This window comes from Mobula birostris, chromosome 8, assembly GCF_030028105.1.
Source record: "Mobula birostris isolate sMobBir1 chromosome 8, sMobBir1.hap1, whole genome shotgun sequence".
In the NCBI taxonomy this organism is placed as follows: Eukaryota; Metazoa; Chordata; class Chondrichthyes; order Myliobatiformes; family Myliobatidae; genus Mobula; species Mobula birostris.
In genome coordinates, this window is record NC_092377.1 from 45,938,808 (window position 1) to 45,952,031 (window position 13,224).

General features: G+C 35.9%; 1 protein-coding gene across 18 annotated transcripts in view; it reads left to right on the forward strand.

The window, feature by feature from the left end:
- The window catches only part of esrrga (estrogen-related receptor gamma a), a 240,669-nt gene that overhangs the window by 168,748 nt on the left and 58,697 nt on the right, over positions 1-13,224 (forward strand). For all 18 annotated transcript variants that reach the window (XM_072265109.1, XM_072265118.1, XM_072265116.1 and 15 more), the window contains 2 exons: positions 6,711-7,123; positions 9,744-9,860. In XM_072265109.1, the coding sequence (XP_072121210.1) occupies positions 6,711-7,123; positions 9,744-9,860 (530 nt within the window). The remainder of the gene's footprint in view (positions 1-6,710; positions 7,124-9,743; positions 9,861-13,224) is intronic.

Below are 13,224 nucleotides of genomic sequence, written 5' to 3' on the forward strand. Positions count from 1 at the left end.
TAACGTTAGGACTAGGGTTAAAGGCTGCCTTTATACATACACATTACACAGTTTCATCATGGATTACAATGAAGTACAATTATAATTACATTATTGTTCAGAGCTGAATAAATCAAGCTGTAAGTAATACTATAACTCTGCCATTTCAGTCCTTTATGGTTAAAATTTAAAATTTGTATTTGGAGTTTTCTCAAAATTGGTCACTGACCTAGAATCTATGATTTTCATTTTTTTTTCAAAGTAAATAAATAATCATTCATATTTGATCTTGCGCCGTTGGCTTTAGCAGATGGCCTTCTTCACGTTTAAGATGCTTTACAGATGGGAGTCACAGCAGCCTGCTCAGCCACAACTACCTCTGTAGGCTGATAGATGGGTATAAATCTCAACAATCCTTTCCTGACAACCAATTTATAGAATCTGATCTGGTTAAAGACATGATTTTCATACTCAAGGCGCAGGAAATGGGTTTATTTTACAGTCGTCTATTTAATCAAGATGCCGCTTTAATTACACCTTTGTTTCATCTCTCTGTGACCCCTTTTAGATGTACATATGTGAACAGATCTCAGGTTCCCCCCCCCCCCAAGTACACCCCCCCCCACCCAACCCACCTGACTTCATTAGCAGCTGTGATGGCTCTTGGTCTGACTGACATCTTTATTACTAAATCCAAGTGTATAAAATCACCTTGTCAGTGTGTCATCATAAAAAAAAACGAAGGTGGTTACCGTGGAGTTTCTGAAACGGGAGCTGGGACAATCAGTGTGTAAAGTCAGTTATTAATGGTAGTAAAATCAAATGTGCCAACAACTCCATGACTCCCTGCTGGTTGCTGACAGCATGGTGCAAGACGCTAAGGCTAAACATTCAGTTAAACAGTGATTGTGATGAAATGCCATTCTATGCTTAGCAAAAGAACTGAACAGGTGTAGCGTGTGGGGCTTTTTTTTTGAAAGCTGCAGGAACATCACAGTGAAAACATATCCTGTGCATTTTATTTTCAAGGTAAGTGCAAGTCTAGTGTAAATGAATTTACTGCACCAAGCTGTGCAGTAAATCGCATGCACATTTATTAAAATTTGCTGCGTGTTTGCAGTAAGTGGTAAAGGCCATTTTTTTTTCAAAATTTTGGAAAAGAATATATTTGAATTGAATGGGAATATATTTCTTGGACTTATTTAAGAATCCTTTTCCCAAGCAACTATTCATTTTTAGTACTGCATATCCAAATCAGTGCAAAATCTTTGATTTAATGAGGATAACAGGACGTGGGGTATAATTTCATTATTATTGGAATGCCTCTTGTCTTTGGTCAGCCTGTTATAATGCCAATGTTTTTAAAGTAATCAGCACTATAAAATACTGCAGAGAAAACAACGTTAAAATATCAGCCCTAAGGCAAAAGGGTACTTTCATGGTCTCTTCTGTGACATAAATTTGAATGTTAATGGCTATGCTTATAAGTAATCTAACTGACATGACAGGATTTTCCATGGGAATGCTGTTGTTGTGCATAGTTGCAGCATCCAGCCTTCTGAGTTATTTCTCTGCTCCCAAAATTTAACTGTTTATCTCCCTTATTTTCTTTTTCCTCTTAAAATTGACGGGCCACACTTTGTGCCAACTAATTGCCACTTCTTCCCAACTGACCAATTCCATTCTAATGTTATCGGATTTAGAAGAGAACTGGGCCAGCCCAGTTGTAAAAATGAAGTGAAGTAAATTTGGGATCATCAGTGCCTGCTTTGGAATATTGGTGACACTGCTGAGCATAATACTCTCCAATGATATTGCAGATATCTGAAACAACTTTATTAGTAATCAACATTGATGAAATTTGTGTTTCTTCATATAATTGCAATGCTGAAGGGTTGGGGAGGGGAATAAGTTTTTGAACAGTAACTTAATGAACATTGTTCCTTTATCTATTTGGGAAAACTAGGCTTGGGGGGTGGTGAGGTTTATTTCAGCTGGCTCCCTCATTTGTCTGCACTGAGGTTTTGAAATCAGGACCGATGTATTTTAATATCAGAAGCTTAGAGCCCATTGCCTTCAAGATTTAGAAAAGAGAAACAAGCTGCATTAATGATGAATAAGACCATGAAACAATGCACAGGGAAAGTGAAAGTATCCATCTTTAAACTAGAAACCTTGATTTTTCTCCCTAAGCAATAAATCTCAGCTTCCCTTCACCACTTTTCTTAAAAAGAAGAAATCAGAATGAAGTTGCATTTATAAAAATACAACAGTTCTGATTTATATAATTGAACATGACTACATTCTGCAAACTGGCAGGTATAATAGATAAAGACTTGTGAACTTTATTGTAAGTGATGGGTAACAGGCTGACCATTTGATATCTTTCAATCAACTGAAAGAACTTGCATAATTGAGTTACAGCAAAAATGGAGTAGGAGGACACTTAGTGAAAAGGGAAAAGAGATAAATATATCAGGATTCATAAAATTCAAGAAGCAATGGAATTTTACAACAGTTACTTAATCAAATCACCCTGGTTTATATTAGATTTTGTGAGGATATTGAAAAGAATATTTTAAGCTATGTTTCAATTTGCTATTCTTTATAGTCTGCTCAATTAAAGGTTTTGCTGTAGTTCTTCAAACCTTTTATAGTAGAGCAAATTATTATGAAGAAATTGTATCTCTGGGTTGTCTGACTGTGTAATCAAAGGTGAAATCATCACCACAGCCACGATACTTTCCAGCATTAAAAAGTGTTTAAAGAATTTGTTCTCTATATCATGTTGCATGGTTTGATGGCAAATATACAGAATGCTGCAGTTTCGTGGAATAATGGGACAAAATATATGCAGAAAGCTCCAAAAAAAACTGTGATCGTTTGATTAACATTTGAGCAGAAATAAAATTAAACTAAAAAATATGAAAATTGAAGTAAATTGAAGATAATTGTTCTTAAGTAACAGCTCATTCCCAATAAGCAGAATGTATACCTTAGTATGCACCAAAATTGGAGAACCACTGTCTTTTATGCAAGGTACCTTCAGTGTGCATTTGACCCTTTTAAAATTTATCCTTTTCAGACAATGCGTTAGCCCCATTATAGCAAATGTAGTTTGCTTTATTGTTGTATTTCAATGGCCACTTTCTTGCCAGGAGAGTAAAAGACTGCTATTAAGAGGATTGTGTGACATAATGTCAAACTCTGATGAGTAGTTGCAGTCTGATGCTTCTAGTTTTCCTCTTAACTCTTCTTGTTGCCATATCAGCTGTCTGCCAATTTTAACTCCCTGAATTCCAATAGATTCCTTCCATAATGTTTATTAATGTTCTATTTTCTGCCTTTTGTTGTAAAAATTCACAAACTCTGTGATGGTAATTTAGACTTTAAATGCACTAATTAAAAAGGGGAATAAATGAATTATTAGAATAACATGCATTCTATTTTGTTCCTCAAACTGATTTTCATTCTATTTATACTTCAGGATTTTAATCCTTACCTGTAGAAATCATAGGCAATATTGTAAAACACAGTTGTCGCTAAATAAAAAACATTCTCTCCTCACCACTATGCCTTAATGCAATGATGATATGTTTGCTCTAGCAGCTGACAAGCTATTGTATCATTTAGATTCAATAATGACATCTTGTCACACTGAAATGGTCATGTTTTCCAAATCGTACATTACAGTGTTGATTCCTGACGTACTGTATCATCTAGATGTGCTTTTTTACCCTGTTCCATGTTGTATGCATTTTGGTGCTGTTTTCCCATTGACCGATCCATATACTGGCACCATGTGAAGAGAGTATAATTAGTTCAGGCAGAAAAATGAATTACAATGTGTTCTTCAAAGCAGAAAAGTTAACAACATAACAGGATTCTTTCACTGGAGCACAAAAAAATTACGGCAATAACTTTGTAAACTACTAATCTAAAATTCAGTGAAGGTTGCTCCTTCTGTTTGTAGAATATTTTTCAGAGCAAAAAGAAAATAAGAGATGGTAAAGAAAACTGATTCATAACAAAGGATTAAAATAACATTCAATTCAGAGAAAATAACTGTTATAAACTGCTACAAGTTCAAATTGAATTTCAAACCATTTCAAAAATAGATATCAATATTTTGAAAATATTATTCTCAAAAATGGAGAAATTAGAATTTTAAAAAACATATTATGTTGAATCTGATTACTAACCTGTATCTAGGAGAGATCAGCTAAGAAATCACATGACAACAAAAGTACACGTTTTCCAGAGCTTGTGATTTATAAGCCAGGAATTCATGTGCATTGTATCTTGCTACTTTGTCTATATGTGGGAGGGTCAGGAATCGATATTGTCTATTATCTTTTCCATAATAGCAATTATATAGAATGGTTTGTAAGTAGAAGCTAAACACATAGCTGTCATGATGTTAGTCAGGTACAGTTTGGAAAAGGAATTACTAATATATAAGCTTGCAATGTTCAATAATTTTAACAAAATTGAAGAGATTTGTCGGGGAGCTTAATGGTCCATCCAGTTTAACAGATATGGTGCCATATTTTGATGCCTTTATATTCCTTGATATGAGGGAAAAGGGGGAACTTTTATCCTATTTGTCTTTCTCATAATGGATGACTTGCTGCTTTAGAAGGTGTCATAGTCGGCATCATAGGGTTCTGTGTGAGCTTTGGAAATCACTGGAGTGCAATGAGCTGAGTGATGTCATTTTCTCCTCTTCAAAGCCCAACAAAGAAGTAACAAAACTCACTTAGCTGAGGTAGGAGTTTTCAAGTCCATGTACTGACCATCTCTTCACTTAGTGATCTGCTGTCAAAGGCCAGATGCTGCTATGGTTCAGTTTGCAATGTGCTTCTCAAAAAAAAAAATGGCTAATATTCTTAGATAGTTGTTCATAGTATTCCAGAAAGGATAAACATCACAAAATGCTAAGAGGGTCCTTCCCGTGTATCTTATTAAACCAGCAGTGCAGTATATGTGTTAGAATAGGCAGAAATATTTGGATTGAATCTGAGAAATTCAGAAATTCTCATGAGGTGGTGGAAGTATTGCACAGATCACTGTGTTGCACCGATGCATCAATGAACTAAAACCAACAAGGGATTTAAGTTTTGTTTTGCTTTGTCACAGTTATTTTCTTTCACAATATTGTAGTGCTTAATATTTTTGAAAGTGTAAACCTGAAAATGGATATATTCACATAAGCACACAGGATACTCCTAGCAATTGAAGGAAGTAAATGGTAAAATTAATACTGATACCTTACTCTTGGCAAAATTTGTTCAATGAACTAATTGGTATAAATAGACTGGAACTATTCTAATCCTTTTTGATTGGTAAGTTTACCATCTTATTGTTGCTTAATTGCATTTGGTCATTCATTTCACTGTAGTTTCTTTAAAAAATTTGTTCTGTGCAGGTTATCAGTTGCTCTTTACTATCTAACCATGCAGTTTGTTATTATAGAAAGGGGTTAAAGTGTCAAGCAGGTAACAGCTCTTTCTGCCCAGCTCGGTATGGTTTCAGAGAAACATTCTTTACCAGACTGTATGAGTCAAGGACCTTGCCTGCAACAAATTTTCCTTGCAGCCAGTGCTGTTAATGAGAGCAGTAATTAATTGATATCTCTCCCATCCCTTGACTACCACTCGGGGCAAAGAGTGGGGATTAAATTTTTCCCAAGTCAACATTAGAGAGAGCTGAATGTGCATTGACTTACAACAGCTCTGTGAATTCCTCTAATTTAGAGTACTTACTCTTCCACTTATTACATTGTAATTACTGCTCTCCAATACATTATGTTCACAGGCTTCAGTTGGAAATTATTAGTGCACTCTCCCTCTCTCCCCTTGAAATTCCATGGCACTATTAACATGGGACTGGAACATGTACAACTATCTATAAATTCAGTTGTCAGGTGCTAGGTTTTATTCTGATCTGCAGTTGAATTTAAAATTAGAGGCACTAAAATTCACATTAGCAGCAAGAGCAATGGAATTCTAAAAACTATATTTAACAAAGAAAACCTTTCCTGTCAGAAAAAAGCTATTTGGGAGGTTATGATCTTATCCTTTTGTGGGTGAAGAATTGACTTCTTTCCATTTTGTGCTTCAATGCAAAATTTGATATCACTCTGCATTGAAGGCAAAGATTTGGTTGTGTTTTTCAAATGGGGGTTAATTTGTGTCAATTGAAAAAATTATTAAATCAATCTTTGGGGATTTTTGCCTTTGTACTTTTTTTTGTTACAAGTTTTCTATTAGCATTTTGAGACAACCCACATTTAAATCCCAATGTATTAACTGCAGTCAGTGCTTCAAATCTTTCTGCACTGACTTTGCCCGCTGTATGAGTATTTTAAAAATCTTGTCAATTTTTATGCAATAATCCAGGAAAGATCATATGCAGACAACCTGTTTTTTTTATATTAACTGTTCTGTAGTGAATGTTAGAACTTGTTCCTGCAGTAGAATTTGAGTAGCAGAAGTAATCTTGAGTTATGAGGATTTTCTTGCCTTTCTGCCACTGCACCGCACAATCCCCTCCCCAAAACAGGTTTTGTTTACCACCTGTCTTCAGTTTTGATAAACCTCTGTCATGCCCTTATGCTGATTATGTTCGTGTAGAACAACTTGTATTGACTAACGAATGAATGATGCTTGGTCCCTTGCCTATCAGAAAGGCCCTAAAGAATGTTGTTTTTAATTCAATGCTTTTCACAGGCTTCTCTGCAGAATGTCAGCCAAGGATCGACACATTGATTCGAGCTGCTCATCATACATTAAGACAGAGCCGTCCAGCCCTGCCTCGCTGACAGATAGTATCAATCACCACAGTCCAGGTGGCTCATCGGACGCCAGTGGGAGCTACAGCTCCACTATGAATGGACACCAGAATGGCCTGGACTCTCCCCCACTCTACACGACGACCACCCTGGGTACCAACGGCAGCTCCCGTAAACGATATGACGACTGTTCGAGCACTATAGCCGAAGACTCGCAGACCAAGTGCGAGTACATGTTGAACTCCATGCCCAAAAGATTATGTTTGGTCTGCGGTGACATAGCATCAGGATATCATTACGGTGTTGCTTCATGTGAGGCATGCAAGGCATTTTTCAAGCGCACTATACAAGGTAATATTGATATTTCATCACGCTCTTAGTTTTGTAATATAAACAAAATTTGTACATTAGACAAAGCTGTGTATTATTAGTATTGAAGCAAGTGGAATAACTTTTCTTCAGTCAGCCTCCATGTATTTAATTGATAAAGCTAAATTAGATGTGGTTATCTGCTGACAAAATAAGATCTGAGCTAGTAAGTTATCTGAAGAAAAGGTTTTTTATAAAAATTGAACTTGGCTACAAGGACTTCCCCGGATTATACAGAGAGGTCAGCAGGTAATTTCAAACACAGGAAACCTGGTCCATCGAGTCTATGTTGGCTCTCAGAGAGATCCCGTCGTCCTACCCCCCCACCACCTATACCTATTCTCTCATGCCACCCATAGTAACTCTCTGAATTTTTGATCTTCCATCACACTACAGGCAATTTATGGTTGCCAATTAACTTAACAATCTGCACATCTCAGGGATGTGGGAGGAAACTGAAGCACGAGGTGAAAAATCCACACAGGCACAAGGAGAACATGCAAACTCCATACAGATATCACCCAGGCTCAGGATTGAACCCACATTTGTAGAGCCATGAGATAATAGTGCAAACTGCTGTGGTATGCTCTCCTCCTGTGCTGTTAACTCCTTTTAGTCTTTAACAGGAATAATGTGATTGTTGGCAATTGTATTAATTCAAAATGACAAATTACTTGGATGTTCTAAAAGGTGTTTTATACATTGTGTATTTCTGAAATGAGATATTTTCATAAATATTTACTGGAACTTCTCCATTGGCAATGTTATTATTGTTAATTTAACTGTACTCATTCAGGATATGACTGTAATTTGGCCAAATGTCTTTACTCTTAAAAATACATATTATTCTCTTTTATTTAAATGCTCAGATTTTTATCTTGTTCACATATATTTACAAATTCAAAGTGAATAATTTTCTAAACTAAAATTAAATACTTTTCTTTTGTTGTGGAGCACGGAGATTTTTTAACACCTAAAATGAGGTGGATAGTTTTGCTGAAGGGCATTTATAATGTTAATGAATCACATCGCAGTTAATGACAGTGATGAGAACTCGAAACTTAAATAACTTTTCTCAATATTTTTCAAGCAATTTTTCCAGAAGTAAATGTCACCATTAACACCAAAGATATACATTTATATGTGTATGTGTAACATCTATACAAAGCATTCAGATAAATTATGGTGCGATAAGGAGATCGAAAGGTAAAAGAAATGATAGATCCTCCAGACTTGCATCATCTATGAAATGTTAGTTCAATCAATATTAAAACATAATTCTTCCTTAAGTTAGGGTCTGATTTCTTATCTGAAATCGTAAGTTACATCTAAGAAAATGTGAGTTTTCCATTCTTGCACAACATTGAGAGCTCTACTGAAATCTTGAAGTATATGTGCTGCTACAACACATAGTATAGCCAGTGCATCAAAGCTCCACTCTCTTGTCGTATCTGAGTCTATTACATTAAGGCAACCATTTAATTTCTAAGAGCTTCTGTAGGTAATTAGGTTATAATGAATTGAGTATTTGGTCACTGATTCTGTTTGTTGCTGAGCAGTTCCTGTTTCATTCAGCATCAATGGCTGCCGTGCTTAATGGTACTGGCCTGATAGATGCATAATCATTGCTCCATATGTAACATATTGTCAACCAATCGTTGTTTTCATTTACGTGGCTGTGAAATCACTTTTACAGCAAGTTACAGATGGCAATAAATATTAACCATAAATGGACCCCAATAGGTTTTTTATTTTTAAATATTTTCTTTTAAGCAAATACAGACAAGATGGAGAGAACATTTTATTCTAAAACAAAAAATAAACTCCCACACTGTGTTTGATTTTTCTGATGTCAAAGTTACTGATCTCAGTTTCAATAAATATAAATACATGATCAGAAAGTTATTTTTTTTGTATATGTAAATATAATTAGGAATTTCAATAATCTCTTTCCTAAAGTAGAGATTGTCATCTTAAATACCATATAAATTATAATCTCCATTAAGCAATTCTCTGAAAGGAATATGTGTGCAAATGGATTTCTTTCCTTGACCAGTTGTTTTCAACAAGGTTTTGCACTGAGTGAGGAGTTTTTAGTATTTAGTCTCTTAGTGTTCCACTAATCTGTTATTTAATGAGGAAACGTCGGCTCAGAGAAGGGTAGTCAATATAAATCAGTGTTTACAAAGTGTGATTAACTCTGAAATATTTCATCAGAGCTGCTGTCCCAGGTGGATGTGGTGCTAATTACAGGGAGTTGCATATGTTTCTAGGGGAATGTGATGGACCCTGAGTGCTGCTAACATGAAGTATCAAGGTTACAATTACACTCACTGCCAACCTGCCTTGTCTGCACTAGCAATTTATGCACTCTGTGCGATGACCCTCCTCTCCAGAGGACAATAAACAAAATGCATTTTCATTAAGACACTAATGTATTTAACCACAGAGGACTAGAGACGGCTAGGGAGGAGAGTAAAGAGAGGGAGAGAGAGATGGAACTGATTTAAGAAATCATCTGATATCCGGTTATATCTTCTTAAAATGAAATGCTTGATCATAATTTTTCAATGACTTATCCTCTGTCTTTCTGTTACTGCAGGTAACATTGAGTACAGCTGCCCTGCAACAAATGAATGTGAAATCACAAAGCGTAGACGCAAATCTTGCCAGGCTTGCCGTTTTATGAAATGCCTAAAAGTAGGCATGCTGAAAGAAGGTACGATGCACTGTTGTGTTTTTAAATCTCCAGCTGTTTCATTAAGCTTTTCCTGCTGTTTTCAGCCCATTTCATATCACTATAAAGGTAAAAAAAAGAGAAGCCTTAATAGACTTGCCTTTCAAAATGCATTGCAAAAAATAATGTAAATGAATACACTCACATTACGTTCTGATCCATGTAATCATTTTGTGACTGAAATGACACAAGCTCAGATGATATTAATGTCAATATCTTAAATGGCATTGACAAATCTACATAGATTAAATAAACATACAATTGTTTTATACTTATTGCTTTTTGGTATGCTGATTTTTAAGATTTTATCACGCTTATTTTATGACACTCAGAAATAACTTGAAAACACTGAATGATGTTTTCTGACTGATTCCTGCAAGTGATGAGATGTGCGTAAAAAAATTTAAGAAGGTATAAATAATTATGGTTATTGTCTACAGTAGTCAGCAATTTCATCAAACTGGATTTCAACAACTAAAGATATGAAAGTCAAGTATTTGTTTTCTGTCTTACATAAGCATTTAAGTTTTGAAACCAAGTTAATAACGAAGCCTCAGTTACAACATTTGTAACAGTTTATGTTCTGTATCGATCAATTAGATCTGCTTTATTTGTCTCATGTACATGAAAACACAGTGAAATGCATTATTTACGTCAATGACCAATACAGTGAGAGGCTGTGCTGGGTCATCCCGCAGATCACCAAAATAACTTGCCCATAACCCTAACCTGTATGTCCTTGAAACGTAGGAGGAAACCAGAGTGCCTGGAGGAGACCTTTGGGTCATGGGGAGGATGCACCAATTCCATACTGACAATGGTGGGGACTCAACTCCCTTTGTTACTGCTGGCACTGTAAAGTGTTATGCTAACAGCTAGGCTATAGTGCCAGCCTTTTAATAAGCATTTAATGTCATCACACTCACCATGCAGAGGTGTACATGAAAATGAGATAGTCAATCTTGGACTGTGGGGTGGGTTGAGAAGATTGTGTGGAGATTAGGAAGGGAGCTAATTCTCTTTGGATTCCCCAAGGTTAATCACACTTTATTACTTTTCCTCAAATCTGAACTTGTCACAACCATTGGCAATGCCAGTTTTCTAGCTATGTCAGAATACGTGGTGCTACGTAGTCAAAACACGCAAAAATAGGGACTGTTTGGGGAAACAATTTCTATTTTTAAAAAAAAAGATATTGAAATAAATAGTACGTAGAAGTTGGAAGGATTTCTACATTTTATGTAGGAGTAGGAAGCCTGACCTCTTCAAGAGGAACACTCATGGTGCTTTGTAATTAAATGTTAATAGTAATGGCTCTTGAAAGAGAGAGAATCCCCTTTATCACCTTCTACTAGACTGCATTTTAAAACCACCACAAATCAAATGCACATGACCTACCTTTACAAATGTGGCCATCTTTCACAGAATAAATAAATAAGAAATTGAGCTAATCCACTTCAGATACACATTGAACTGAGAAGATGGGTCATTTTACAACATAATTCAATTTATTAATGTATCTTGAAATGTTTAATGTCAAGAATTTGCAAAACAAAAATGTTGTGATATATGCTGACACAGCGACAGGGATGTTGTCATTGTAATGTCATTGTTACACTGATCTCTGCATCAAGGCTCTCTCGGTATTGCTACCTAAAGTGCAGCTGGTGCTACTTCAGTCTGCAAGACCAGATCATGTAATTCTTAAAATTGTGTACTGAGAATTTTACTTCAATGCAAGTAAATATACAAAATTAAAAGCCCATTTTAAAATCACAAGTTAAAACAATTTTCTGATTTACATTAACTTATTTCCAGTGATGGGAAAATAAGATGTTAAAAGCAGGACATGCACCCATAAAACTTGACAATACTGCCCTAGCCCATTCATCACCCTCCTCTCTTTTTCCATCCCTAAATTTAAAGAAAAGTAACCAAGCATCATAAGTGGGTGTTTTGCATAAGAACTATGCACATATGGTAACAGTATTATATCAGCAAGTGTAGAATAAACCCCGTGGTATTCTCTTCAGACACACATTTTTTTGATACAGTATGTTCAATACACAATGTTGCATGTTTCTTATACAAAACAATAAAATCCAGTAATGGAGTCAGTTTCTTCAATTCTTGCAGTATGGAAGGACAAAACTCCTTTGGTAACTGTTTCCTCACATCTGCCAAGAAAGATCTCTGCCGAAATACATTATGCAGGCTTGTTTTAAATGTTTTAACATTTGCTTATGTGCAAGAGTTTAGATGACAGCTTAGTAATTGATAAGGGAAGTTGGAGACAGGCCTGACGGATGTTGTAGTGGTTTTGATATGGCATCTTTCCCCATGAGCCTTCAGACAAATAGCAGCCTTTTGTTCTACTCCCAGCCACCCATATACACATATATCAATATGGCACTCCCATTTGTTGTGATGTGGCTGAATTTGATACTGGGGTCCTTCCTCACACTGGAATTACTGCATCAAACAGGCAATTAGGACGTCCACAATGGAAACTTTAAAAAACTCCGTAGCCTAATGAAGCACAAATTTTGATAGAGAACATGAAGGAATTTGAAGTTTGGGTTGCCCTCAGGGAAGAAGAGTGCCTTTGGGATCAATCATGCTGCATGGATATTCCTTTTTTATGTTTTTTTATGAACTGCTTTCAGATTTTGATTTTTGTTTCACTGCAACAAGGAGGGGAATCAGCACTATCCTGTCATGTTGATGCCAGCACGTGTTTCTACAATGTCTGTTAGTTCATTTGCCAATATTCAAATCTGTTGCTTGATCGAAGAACTGTTGTGTTCCTTTAATATTCATCTACTGTTCCTTCCTCACCCCATCTGCTAGTGGAGAGTGGTTGTGGATCAGCTCGTCTGCAGGTACAGGTTTCACAAGAGGTAACTACAGCCTGACTGCCAAAGCAAGCCCACTGAGAACAGCTGTCTAGCCTCCCTCTATTGCACTTTACCCTCTGTGGGCCCTCCGAATCTTCCTGGCTTGAGACATAAATCATTGTCCTGTCACCAGCTCTTGGTTTTTGTAATATGCAATGCCTAAATTCATGTAAAGCTGCAGAACGTGAAAATAGATAATGACTAACATAAAAGGTTTTTTCTTTGAATTTTAACAATATTACCTCTTGGTTTGCAATAAACCATCCAGTTAGGTACAGTATAAAGATTACTGAAGCTAATTGTGGCAATATATATTAATTTACAAACTAATAATTGCCTATAAATGCAGTATTGCAATTCCAGACTATATTAATCAATGCATGTTAATATTACTGTCTGCCCTTGTAGTTGTCGAGTACGTTATACTTTAACACACTTTAGTGGTCATT